General features: G+C 46.3%; 1 protein-coding gene across 1 annotated transcript in view; it reads right to left on the bottom strand.

The window, feature by feature from the left end:
- Positions 1–13992, bottom strand: part of LOC145345623 (dynein axonemal heavy chain 8-like) — a 1557438-nt gene that overhangs the window by 234731 nt on the left and 1308715 nt on the right. The window contains exon 79 of the mRNA XM_080193457.1: positions 4322–4427. Within this exon, the coding sequence (XP_080049583.1) occupies positions 4322–4427 (106 nt within the window). The remainder of the gene's footprint in view (positions 1–4321; positions 4428–13992) is intronic.

Below are 13992 nucleotides of genomic sequence, written 5' to 3'. Positions count from 1 at the left end.
GCACGGCTTTGTCAAAGGCAGATCGTGCCTTACGAGCCTAGTTGAGTTTTTTGAAAATGTGACTAAACACATTGACGAAGGAAGAGTGGTGGATGTGGTTTATATGGACTTCAGCAAGGCATACGATAAGGTCCCCCATGCAAGGCTTATTGAGAAAGTGAGGGGGTATAGGATCCAAGGGGACGTTGCTTTGTGGATCCAGAACTGGCTTGCCCACAGAAGGCAGAGAGTGGTTGTGGATGGGTCTTTTTCTGCATGGAGGTCGGTCACCAGTGGAGTGCCCCAGGGATCTGTTCTAGGACCCTTGCTGTTTGTGATTTTTATAAATGACCTGGATGAGGAAGTGGAGGGATGGGTTGGTACGTTTGCCGGTGACACAAAGGTTGGTGGTGTTGTGGGTAGTTTGGAGGGATGTCAGAAGTTGCAGCGTGACATAGATAGGATGCAAGACTGGGCGGAGAAGTGGCAGATGGACATCAACGCGGATAAATGTGTAGTGGTCCATTTTGGCAGGTCCAATGGGATGAAGGAGTATAATATCAAGGGTAAGACTCTTAGCAGTGTTGAGGAGCAGAAGGACCTTGGGGTCTGGGTCCATAGGACTCTTAAATTGGCCTCGCAGGTAGAAGATGTTGATAAGAAGGTGTATGGTGTTCTGGCCTTCATTAATCAAGGGATTGAGCTTAGGAGTCGGGAGATAATGCTGCAGCTGTATAAGACCCTTGTCAGACCCCATTTAGAGTACTGTGCGCAGTTCATAGATCATGGCACATAGAACATTACAGCGCAGTACAGGCCCTTCGGCCCTCGATGTTGCGCCGACCAATGGAACCAATCTAATGACCCTCTAACCTAAACTATTCCAATATTATCCATATGCCTATTCACTGACCATTTGAACGCTTTTAAAGTTGGCGAGTCCACAACTGCTGCAGGCAGGGCATTCCACACCCTTACTACACTCTAAGTAAAGAACCTACCTCTGACATCCATCCTATAATTACCACCCCTCAATTTAAAGCTATGTCCCCTTGTGTTAGCCATCACCATCCGAGGTAAAAGGCTCTCACTGTCCACCCTATCTAACCCTCTGATCATCTTGTATGCCTCAATCAGGTCACCTCGTAACCTTCTTCTCTCCAATGAAAATAACCTCAAGTCCCTCAGCCTTTCCTCATAAGACCTTCCCACCATACCAGGCAACATCCTGGTAAACCTCCTCCGCACCCTTTCCAATGCCTCCACATCTTTCTTATAGTGCGGTGACCAGAACTGTACGCAATACTCCAAGTGCGGCCGCACCAGAATTTTGTACAGTTGTAACATGACCTCACGGCTCCGAAATTCAATCCCTCTACCAATAAAAGCTAACACACCGTACGCCTTCTTAACAACCTTATCAACCTGGGTGCCAACTTTCAGGGATCTATGCACATGTACCCCGAGATCTCTCTGCTCATCGACACTACTAAGAGCCCTTCCATTAGCCCTATATTCTGTACTCCTGTTACTCTTACCAAAGTGAATCACCTCACACTTTTCCGTATTAAAGTCCATTTGCCACCTCTCAGCCCAGCTCTGCAGCTTATCTATGTCCCGCTGCAAACTGTAACATCCATCCTCACTGTCTACAACTCCTCCAACTTTGGTGTCGTCAGCAAATTTACTAACCCATCCTTTTACACCCTCATCTAGGTCACTTATAAAAATGACAAACAGCAGTGGCCCCAAAACAGATCCCTGAGGTACACCACTTGTAACTGAACTCCAGGTTGAATATTTCCCATCAACCACCACCGTCTCTCTTCTATCAGCTAGCCAATTCCTGATCCAAACCGCTAAACCACCCTCAATCCCATGCATCTGCATTTTCTGTAGTAGCCTACCATGGGGAACCTTATCAAACGCTTTGCTAAAATCCATATACACCACGTCAACTGCCTTACCCTTATCCACCTCTTTGGTCACCTTTTCAAAAAACTCAATAAGGTTCGTGAGGCACGACCTACCCTTCACAAAACCGTGTTGACTATCTCTAATCAATTTATTTCCCTCTAGATGATTATAAATCCTATCCCTTATAATTCTTTCCAAAACTTTGCCCACCACAGAAGTAAGGCTCACTGGTCTATAATTCCCAGGATGGTCTCTACTCCCCTTCTTGAACGAGGGGACAACATTTGCTATCCTCCAGTCTTCCAGCCCTATACCTGAAGCCAATGATGACATGAAGATCAAAGCCAAAGGCTCTGCAATATCCTCCCTAGCCTCCCAGAGAATCCTAGGGTAAATCCCATCCGACCCAGGGGACTTATCTATTTTCACACTCTCAAGAATTGCTAACACCTCCTCCTTATGTACCTCAATCCTGTCTAGCCTACTACCTGGTATCACAGTATTCTCCTCGAATACACTTTTTCCTGCATGAATACTGACGAAAAATACTCATTCAGTGCCTCTCCTATCTCTTCAGGCTCCATGGACAACTTCCCACTGCTGTCTCTGACTGGCCCTAATCTTGCCCTAATCAATCTTTTATTCTTGACATACCTGTAGAAAGCTTTAGGATTTTCCTTGACCCTATCTGCCAAAGTCATCTCATGTCCTCTTCTGGCTCTTCTTAACTCTCTCTTTAGCTCCTTCCTGGCTAATTTATAACTCTCCAGTGCCCTAACTGAGCCTTCACGTCTCATCTTTACATAAGCCACCTTCTTCCTCTTCACCAGAGATTCAACTTCCTTCGTACACCACGGTTCCCTTGCTCGACCACTTCCTCCCTGCCTGACAGGTACATATTTATCAAGGACTCGCAGTAGCTGCTCCTTGAATAAGCTCCACATTTCAGATGTTCCCAGCCCCTGCAGTTTCCTACTCCACCCTATGTATCCTAAATCTTGCCTAATAGCCTCATAATTACCTTTCCCCCAGCTATAACTTCTGCCCTTCAGTATATGCCTATCCCTTTCCATCACTAAGGTAAACGTAACAGAATTGTGGTCACTATCACCAAAGTGCTCACCTACCTCCAAGTCTAACACCTGGTCTGGTTCATTACCCAGTACCAATTCCAATGTAGCCTCACCTCTTGTTGGCCTATCTACATACTGTGTCAGGAAACCTTCCTGCACACTGGACAAAAACTGACCCCTCTAAGGTGCTTGAGCTATAGCTTTTCCAATCGATATTTGTAAAGTTAAAGTCCCCCATAACAACTACCCTGTTACTTTCACACCTATCCAGAATCATCTTTGCAATCCCTTCCTCTACATCTCTGGAACATTTTGGAGGCCTATAAAAAACTCCCAACAGTGTGATCTCTCCTTTCTTGTTTCTAATCTCAGCCCATACTACCTCAATAGACAGGTCCACATCAAACGTCCTTTCTGCCACCGTAATACAGTCCTTGACTAACAATGTCACACCTCCCCCTCTTCTACCACCTTCTCTGCTCTGACTGAAACATCTGAACCCCGGAACCTGCAACAACCATTCCTGTCCCTGCTCTATCCATGACTCTGAAATGGCCACAACATCGAAGTTCTGGTCGCCTCATTATAGGAAGGATGTGGAAGCCATTGAAAGGGGGCAGAGGAGATTTACAAGGATGTTGCCCGGATTGGGTGGCATGCCTTATGAGGATAGGTTGAGAGAGCTCGGTCTTTTCTCTTTGGAGAGACGAAGGATGAGAGGTGACCTGATAGAGGTGTATAAGATGTTGAGATGTATTGATCGGGTGGATTCTCAGAGGCTTTTTCCCAGGGCTGAAATGGCTGCCACAAGAGGACACAGGTTTAAGGTGCTGGGGAGTAGGTACAGAGGAGATATCAGGGGTAAGTTTTTCACTCAGAAGGTGGTGGGTGAGTGGAATCGGCAGTCGGTGGTATTGGAGGTGAATTCGTTAGGGTCTTTCAAGAGACTTCTGGATGAGTACATGGGATTTAATGGGATTGAGGGTTATAGATAGGCCTGGTAGGTAGGGATATGATCAGCACAACTTGTGGGCCGAAGGGCCTGTTTGTGCTGTAGTTTTTCTATGATTCTATGATTCTACCAAGTGTTTATATAACAGAAATAACTAATCTGACACAATGTCAGCGTCTATGGTTCAGAAGAGTATTATCTCCCCACTTAGAAGATTTTTTTTGACAGACTATTTGAAGGTATAATGATACCTTTCCTTTACCAAAGTCAGACTGGCATAGATCTTCAGGTGATAGCTTATTCAAATCAATAATTGTTTTTAGCTACCTGGTTCAACATATCAGGGGCAGGGATTGTAACAGCTGAATATGTGAAATAGTGAAGCAGTAAGTCTTTTTACCTTCGGTTGTGCTGAGCTTGAATAGCAGATTATTTTCCAACTCCTTCATTTTGCGTTTGTTGGCAGTGACTTCCTCTATCAGCTGCACACGCTCTGCCTCCAGCTCCTGTAAGATAGAATCGAATGAATAATAAATCAGCAAAAGAAAAAAATAAAGTGTCATGACATTTGACTTGGATGCAATGCAGTAACAGAGATGTGGGCTGGTGCACTGCTTGAGCGGCAGGCCAAGGAGACATCAGCAGGAGGCATTTTGTGAGGTTCCTGGATGCTTCTTTTTAGCGCAATCAGCCCTGTGCTGGAAATATGTGCAGAGCTGGTTATCAGGTGAAAATGCCATTGAAATTGGCATTTTCATCTCATTCGCGGGCCCGGGACGGTATTCTCCAGGCTCACTGATGTCTCCAACCCCACCCTCCTATCCCTTCCCCACCCTCCTATCCCACCCACACCCCCCTTCCCCACCCCATCTCTCCGAGAGTGGTTTATTTGTAACTGCTCCCCACTTACAGGGAACAGATGTCTTCACCCCCTCATCCCACTGGTGGGAACAGAGGCCACTGAGAAGGTCAGGGGCAAGAGCGGGTGCCCTTTGGGCAGTGCCAGCCTGATACCCTGGCAGTAGCCAAGGGACAGATTGGTACTGCCCACTAGCCACTGGGCAGAGCCAAGGGGATGGGGTCAGATCATTCTGAGGAGGCAGGGTATATTGCAGGGGCAATTGGTGGGGGGCGGATGAGCTACCACTCTGCAAGTGGAGATGGAAGGAGGAGGGCAATCGGGGCTGGCCATTTGGGAGGGAGGGGGTGTCGGGCCCGGTCAGCGCATGGAGAGGGATGTCGGGAAGGTCCTGGGGAGGACTGGGAGGCCAACGATCAGTAGAGGGGGATTGGGAAGGCCAACAATCAGGGAGGTTGGAGAAAAGGCAGAAATCAGAGGCCAATGATCGGGAAAATGGTGAAAGGGGGTGCCCAGACTGACTGATTGGCACAAGCACAGTGGCCTGCTCAGCACTAACCTGCCAGCATCTCAGGCGGGAATAGGTCCTCACCCCTACTTTTCAGAGGGCATCATGCTGAGGCACTCTGCAATGCTCAGAGTGTTGGAAATTCATTCAAGTGAGTATGCCCAAAATCAATGGGTGGGAAATTCTCCTGTTTTCCTACCCATTGGGCACTTAGTTTTTTTTTTGGGAGAATCCCAGCTGTAAACTTTCTTCAAAAGGTCAATGGTAAAATGTCTGTGAGATCTATAATTCTTTTTAGGAACATTTGAAAAGTACCATAAAGAGTTTACGTGAATTGCAAAAGGATTCATTGAAATTTTCTTGAACAATAAGAAACACAGTTCCATAAGATCTGGAAAAACCTAACTTGGAAACAGAACCAGCAGGGAAGAAGTTAATCTACAAAATTCATGTGGCTGCCAGACACAAAGGCAAGCTGAACACAAATAGTGTGCGGCACACAACTGCAGGAGCTAATGGAAACATTATGAGGGCAGACTGAAAAGGACTACAGCCTGGAAAGCTGCATGCATTACTCAGATATACTAAAGACTTGAGTCTTTTACAAAAGTGGCCAAACCATCAAGCAGGGATTTTTTAGCTTGATTGGTTGAAAGTTACTTTTGGAGTGCAACATCATCAGGTCTGCTGTGACATGAGGACTATGTCAAAGAACAAAAAAAATACAGCATAGGAACAGGCCCTTCGGTCCTCCAAGCCTGGGCTGATCATGATGCCCTAACCAAACTAAAGAAAAAGCCTTCTGCCGTTCCTCTGTTCATATTCCTCTATTCCCTCCCTATTCATGTACTCATCCAGGTATCTCTTAAATGTTGCTAATGTGCCTGCTTCCACCACTTCCTCTGGCAGCATCTTCCAAGCACCCAGCACTCTGCATGAAAAACTTCCCCTGAACATCTCCCTTAAACCTTCCCCTCTCACCTTGAGCCTATGCTCCCTTGTAAGTCACACTTCCAACCTTGGAGAAAGCCTCTGACTATCCACCCTGTCTATGCCTCTCATAATTTTGTAGACTTCTATCAGATCCCGTCTCAGCCTTTCCGGTGGGAACAATCCTAGTTCATTCAACCTCTTCTCCGAATAAACACCCTTGAGACCAGGCAACATCCTGATGAACCTTCTTTGCACTCTTTCCAAAGTTTCCACATCCTTCTTTAACTTTACTAATATTGATTGGAATAGCTATAGCTCTAGCTCGTTAGAGGGGTCAGTTTTTACACAAAGTGTGCAGGAAGGTTTTTTGACTCAGTATGTAGATAGGCCAACTAGAGGTGAGGCTATATTGGATTTGGTGCTGGGAAATGAGCCAGACCAGGTGTTAGACTTGGAAGTTGGTGAGCATTTTGGTGATAGTGACCACAATTCGGTTACGTTCACCTCAGTGATGGAAAGGGATAGGCATGAATCTAGGGGCAGTAGTTATAGCTGGGGGAAGGGTAATTATGATGCTATTAGGAGAGAATTAGGGAGCATAGGTTGGACTAGGAAACTACAGGGGCTGGGAACATCCGAAATGTGGAGTTTATTCAAGGAACAGCTGCTGCGAGTCCTTGATAAGTATGTCTCTGTCAGGCAAGGAGGAAATGGTCGAGTGAGGGAACCGTGCTGCACTAAAAAAGTTGATTCGCTGGTTAAAAGGAAAAAGGCTTATGTCAGGATGAGGCTTGAAGGCTCAGGTAGTGCACTGGAAAGCTATAGATTAGCCAGGAGGGAGCTAAAGAGTGAGTTAAGAAGAGCTAAAAGAGGACACGAGAAGACTTTGGCTGATAGGATTAAGGAGAATCCTAAGGCTTTCTTTAGATATGTTAAGAATAGAAGATTGGTTAGGGCAAGATTAGGGCCAGTCAGAGACAGCAGTGGGAAGTGGTGTGTGGAGCTGGAAGAGACTGGAGAGGCACTGAACAAATATTTCTCTTCGGTATTCACGCAGGGAGACGTAAATGTAGTTGTGGAGAACACTGGGTTACAGGGTTGTAAACTGGATAGTATTGAAGTAGATAAGGAGGATGTGCTAGATATTCTTGAGGGTTTGAAAATAGATAAGTCCCCTGGGCCGGACGGGATTTACCCTAGGATTCTCTGGGAGGCAAGAGAGGTGATTGCAGAGCCTCTGGCTCTGATCTTCAGGTCGTCTTTGGTCACAGGTATAGTGCCAGAAGACTGGAGGACAGCGAATGTTGTCCCATTGTTTAAGAAGGGGAATAGAGACTTTCCCAGGAATTATAGACCGGTGAGTCTTACTTCTATCGTGGGCAAAGTATTAGAAAAATTATTAGGGATAGGATTTATAGTTATTTGGAGAGTAATGAATTGATTGGAGATAGTCAGCATGGTTTTGTGAAGGGTAAGTCGTGCCTTACTAACCTTATTGAGTTTTTTGAAAAAGTGACCAAAGAGGTGGATGGGGGTAAGGCAGTTGACGTGGTATAAATGGACTTTAGTAAGGCATTTGATAAGGTTCCCCATGGAAGGCTTCTGCAGAAAATGCAGATGTATAGGATTGAGGGTGATTTAGTTAATTGGATCAGGGATTGGCTAGCTGATAGAAGACAGAGGGTGGTGGTTGATGGAAAGTATTCGTCATGGAGTTCAGTTACAAGTGGTGTGCCTCAGGGATCTGTTTTGGGGCCACTGCTGTTTGTAATTTTTATAAATGATCTGGATGAGGGTATAGAAGGATGGATTAGTAAATTTGCTGATGACACCAAAGTCGGAGGAGCGGTAGATAGTGAAGAGGGGTGTCGTAGTTTACAGAGAGACTTGGACAAGTTGCAGAGCTGGGCCGAGAGGTGGCAAATGGAGTTTAATGCGGAAAAGTGTGAGGTAATTCACTTTGGCAGGAATAACAGATGTGTCGAGTATAGGGCTAATGGTAGGACTCTGAATAGTGTTGACGAACAGAGGAATCTAGGTGTATGTGTGCATAGATCCCTGAAAGTTGGAAATTAAGTCAATAAGGTTGTTAGGAAGGCATACGGTGTCTTGGCGTTTATTGGTAGGGGGATTGAATTTAGGAGCCACAACGTCATGTTGCAACTGTACACAACTCTGGTGCGTCCGCACTTGGAGTATTGTGTACAGTTCTGGACCCCACATTATAGGAAGGATGTGGAGGCTTTGGAGAGGGTGCAGAGGAGGTTTACCAGGATGTTGCCTGATATGGAGGGAAGGTCCTATGAGGAGAGGCTGAGGGATTTGGGGTTGTTTTCGCTGGAAAGAAGGCGGCTAAGAGGAGACCTTATTGAAACGTGCAAGATGATTAGAGGTTTAGATAGGGTGGACAGTGATAGCCTTTTTCCTTGGATGGAGAAAGCTAGCACGAGGGGGCATAGCTTTAAATTAAGGGGTGGTAGTTATAGGACGGATGTCAGGGGTAGGTTCTTTACCCAGAGGGTGGTAAGGGTATGGAATGCCCTGCCTGCTGCAGTTGTAAATGCGCCTAGTTTGGGGGCGTTTAAGAGGTCCGTGGATAGGTTTATGGATGGAAAGGGAATGGTTTAGGTTAGAGGGTCATTGCTTTTTTCTTAATTGGTCGGCGCATCGTGGGCCAAAGGGCCTGTTCTGCGCTGTAATGTTCTATGTTCTGGTAGTGTGGTGACCAGAACTACACACAATACTCCAAATGCACCCAAAACAAGGCTTTATATAGCTGCAATATGATTTCCCAAATCTTGTATTCAGTGCCCTGGCTGATGAAGGCAAGCATGCCATATGCTTTCTTTATTCCCTTGGTCACCTGAAATGCCACTTTTAGGCATCAATGGATCTGAAGGCCGTGATCTCTCTGAATGTTAATGTTCCTCAGGGTTCTGCCATTTACAATATAATTCACACTCAGATTGCTCCTGTTGGGTGGGAATCCGAACATACTTTACTTGAATAAACAACAGTATGTTGTGGAATTGTATAGCTATGCAATGTGATACATGATGGAAGGGAATTCTTGTGATTGTGTAATCTTGGTTGTATTGATTATTTAAAACAAAACTTAGCTTGTCATCTGAATTATCATTTGTCGAGTAAAATATTTTTAATTTGTTTTGGTTCAGATTCATTATAAAGTAAAAGTTATCAAAAGAAACTTGATGGTAATTTTTTCATTTGGAAGCTGCTTGTTAAACTTGATTGTATTTTTTGAGGAGGTGACAAAAACGGTTGACGTTTCCCGTGCTGGGTTGTTCTTTGTTCTTTGTATTATTTATGTCATGAAATGGGAATAGTGTTAAATAATCTACATTTGTATTTGTGGGTATTAGAAAGAAGTCATAGCTTTTAATAAGTTTCATTTCATGTTTCTGTATTTGAAAGGGTTAGTGACAAGAGATGCTGGACAAACCCAGGAAGTTTTTGGGATGCAGACTTCTCAAAAGAGCAAAAAAAAAGTTCAGAAAATAGGGAGTTGAGGACAAAGGCAATGTCTCTGGAAGACTGTAAAATTCAATGAACAAAGAACAAGAAGTTAAACAAGATCCTGTTTAGAGAATTCAAGTAAAAAGCAGAGGCAGAGGCAGAGAGTGGGGGTCAACGGGTGCTATTCGGATTGGCGGTTGGTGACTAGTGGAGTGCCCCAGGGGTCGGTGCTGGGGCCTCAGCTATTTACCATTTATATAGATGATCTGGAGGAGGGAACCGAGTGTATGGTGTCGAAATTTGCTGATGACACCAAGATTGGTGGAATGGCAAATTGTGCGGAGGGTGTGGAGAGTCTACAGAAGGATCTAGATAGGCTGGGCGAATGGGCCAGGAAATGGCAAATGGAATTTAATGTTGGCAAGTGCGAGGTGGTCCACTTTGGTAGGAATAATGGTAGGAAGGACTATTACTTACGTGGCGAAAAACTACAGCATGCGACGGTGCAGAGGGACCTCGGGGTCCTTGTGCATGAGTCGCAAAAACCCAGCTTGCAGGTGCAGCAGGTGGTCAGGAAGGCGAATGGGATGCTGGCCTTCATAGTGAGGGGGATTGAATATAAAAGTAGGGAGGTCTTGCTGCAACTGTACAGGGCACTGGTGAGGCCGCAGCTGGAGTACTGCGTGCAGTTTTGGTCGCCGCACTTACGCAAGGATATTTTGGACTTGGAGGGAGTGCAGAGGAGGTTTACTAGGCTGATACCGGAGTTGAGGGGGTTGAACTATGAGGAGAGGCTGAAAAAACTAGGCTTGTACTCGTTAGAGTTTAGAAGAATGAGGGGAGATCTCATTGAGACGTATAAGATGATGAATGGGATGGATAGGATAGAGGTGGAGAGACTCTTCCCACTCAGAAAGGACAGTAGAACTAGAGGGCACAGCCTCAAGATAAAGGGGGGGCGGTTTAGAACAGAGTTGAGGAGGAACTTCTTCACTCAAAGGGTGGTGAATCTCTGGAATTCTCTGCCCGTTGAAGTGGTGGGGGCTGCCACGCTAAATATATTTAAGACGCGGGTTGATAGGTTTTTGATAAGAGAGGGGATTAAGGGTTATGGGGAGAGGGCGGGAAAGTGGAACTGAACCACGACATATCAGCCATGATCTTATTGAATGCTGGGGCAGGCTCGAAGGGCGAGATGGCCTACTCCTGCTCCTATTTCTTATGTTCTTATGTTCTAGAAAGTGCTCTCAGTTAAAGAGACGGCTGCCTCACAATGCCAGAGACCTGGGTTTGATTCCTGGCTTGGGTCGTTGTTCATCGATCATCATTGATGAGGACCTCGACACCATTAGTCATTTTGAGGCTGGTTGTGGTGTGTCTGAAGATGACTGATCAGGCCAATTCAGGCACAGAATGTTCTGGCACATATTGAACAGGCTTGTGCAGACACTGTAGTTGTTGCGCTGGTGGCTCTGGACTTGTACAGCTCGCGCTTAAGTTGTGCTTCAGCAATACACCTTGCTTCATGAGCTTGACAGCCTTTGTGGATGAGGCAGCGCCAGGTAGGGCGGTTTTGTGCCAGTGTTTCCCAGGTGGTCGTGTCACTGTCAAGCGATTTCAGGGAGGCTTTGAGTGTGTCTTTGTAACGTTTCTTCTGACCTCCATGCGAGTGTCTTCCAGCAGAGAGTTCCCCAAAAAGGAGCTGCTTGGGTTTGCACTCGTCTGACATACGGGTGACATGACCTGCCCACTGGGTCTGTGCTCTCATCAGCAGTGTGTGGACTGATGGTAGACTTGCTCTAGAGAGAACTTCAGTGTCTGGTACTTTGTCTTGTGATGCGTAATATTCTGTGAAGATAAGTCATGTGGAAATGATTGAGCTGTCTTGCATGCCTTCGATACAGAGTCCACGTTTCACAGGCATACAGGAAGGTAGTGAGTACCACGGTGCTGTAGACCCTCAGTTTTGTTGCTGGGCTGATTCCTCGATGTTCCCATACAGTGGAGCACAGTCTACCAAAAGCAGAACTTGCCTTTGCTATTCTGCAGTTAACTTCTGTATCAATAGTCACTGCTTGGGAGAGGGTGCTGCCAAGATAAGTGAACTGGTCCACTGCCTGTGGTTTCTGCCCTTTGACTGTGATTATGGGTTCTGTGTACGGTGCATGAGGAGCAGGCTGCTGCATGACTTCAGTCTTTTTAATGTTGATGGTGAGTCCAAAGTTATCACAAGCCTTGGAAAATTTGTCCATACTGACTTGCATCTCTGGCTCTGAGCCAGCATACAGGGCACAGTCATCGGCAAAGAGGAAATCTCTCAGAACAGTCTCTTTCACTTTGGTAATAGCTTGAAGTCTCCTCAAGTTGAAAAGCTTCCCATCCACTCTGTACTTGATTCCAGCAAAACTGTTCTGGAAGACATCATTCAGCATGGCAGTAAACATCATGCTGAACAGTGTGGGTGTGAGCACACGGCCCTGTTTGACACCATTGGTGACTGGGAATGCCTCAGAGGATTCTCCGCCATCCAGTAGTCTGGCCATCATTCCATCATGGAACTGGCGTACCATCGGAATGAATTTGGAGAGGCAGCCGAACTTTGACATGATCCTCCACAAGCCTTGTCGGCTTACAGTGTTGAAGGCTTTCGCGAGGTCAACAAAGGTTGTGTAGAGCTCGCAATTCTGCTCCTGACACTTCTCCTGAAATTGACACGCAGCAAAAATCATGTCAGTAGTCCCACGACCTTTGCGGAAGCCACACTGTGACTTTGGAAGCAGGCCCAGCTCCAGATGAGTGACCAGACGATTTAGCAGGACTCTTGCGAGGCTTTTTCCTGTGATGGAGAGCAGCGAGATTCCTCAGTGATTGTTGCATACTTGCTGATTGCCCTTCCTCTTGTAGAGGTGTACGATGGAAGCATCTTTAAGTTCCTGAGGAATGGATCCTTGCTTCCAAACGGACTGGAACAACTCAGTGAGCTTCTCGATAAGTGCAGGACCAGCAACTTTATAGATCTCTGCGGGTATGGCATCTGCCCCTGGGGCTTTGCCACTGGATAGCTGGCTGACAGCTTTCATGACTTCGGCTACTACCGGTGGGTCATCCATGGCTCTGTTGATATCAACCTGGGGAATCCTGTCTATTGCCTCATCATTAATAGATGATGGTCAGTTGAGGACAGCTTCAAAGTGTTCAGCCCATCTCTACAGGATCTGAGCCCTTTCTGTAATGAGAGTTGTACCATCTGTACTCAGGAGGGGGGAACTCCTGAGAGATTGAGATCCATAGAGAGTGTTGAGGGCTTCATAGAACCGTTTCAAGTCGTTTCTGTCAGCATATCCCTGTATTACATAAGAACATAAGAACATAAGAAATAGGAGCAGGAGTAGGCCATCTAGCCCTTCGAGCCTGCCCCGCCATTCAATAAGATCATGGCTGATCTGTCATCTGTCTTTGCGCTCAGCCAGGCATCCTGCATTTTATGCAGTTTATTCTGGACTGTCCTGCGAGCACTGGGAAAAGCATTTTTCTTGACAGCTGAAGATGGGTCGTTCTGACAGGCCCGATGAAGACGATGCTTTTCAACAAGTAGAGCCTGTATCTCCTCATCATTCTGAACGAACCAATCATGCTGCTTGCGGGTGGAGGGCCCGAGCATCTTCAGTCCAGATGTGTGGATAGCATCCCTGAAGTGTTCCCAGTCATCCTCAGCGCTGCCTGTGAGGTGTAGGTCAGCAAGCTTGATTTCTAAGTCTTCAGCCAGCGCTGAAGCTATGCTGGGGTCCTTTAGCTTGGCTGCATTGATTCTTTTCATAACCTTGCTTCCTTGTGGTCGCCTCTTGGGTCTAATGCGGAGCCTCATTTTGGAGACAATGAGCCTGTGATCTGTCCAGCAGTCAGCACCACACATGGCCTTGGTTACTCTGACATCCTGCTTGTCTTTTCTCCTGACAATGACACAGTCGATAAGATGCCAATGCTTAGAGCGGGGGTGCATCCAGGAGGTCTTGTTATGGGTAGGCAGACGGAAGGTTGTGTTGGTGATGAGGAGGTCGTGTGCTGCACAGGTCTTCACTAAGAGTAGGCCATTACTGTTACACTTGCCCACTCCATGCCTCCCAATGACTCCCTGCCAGGTTGCAGAGTCACACCCTATTCTTGCATTGAAATCGTCAACATAAGAACGTAATAAGAACATAAGAAATAGGAGCAGGAGTAGGCCATCTAGCCCTTCGAGCCTGCCCCGCCATTCAATAAGGTCATGGCTGATCTGTCGTGGCTCAGTTCCACA

Source organism: Carcharhinus amblyrhynchos, chromosome 7 (assembly GCF_965287045.1).
Source record: "Carcharhinus amblyrhynchos chromosome 7, sCarAmb.v2.hapA, whole genome shotgun sequence".
NCBI lineage: Eukaryota > Metazoa > Chordata > Chondrichthyes > Carcharhiniformes > Carcharhinidae > Carcharhinus > Carcharhinus amblyrhynchos.
The sequence above is the reverse complement of the archived record's forward strand: the minus strand, read 5'-3'. Positions and strand labels throughout refer to the sequence as shown.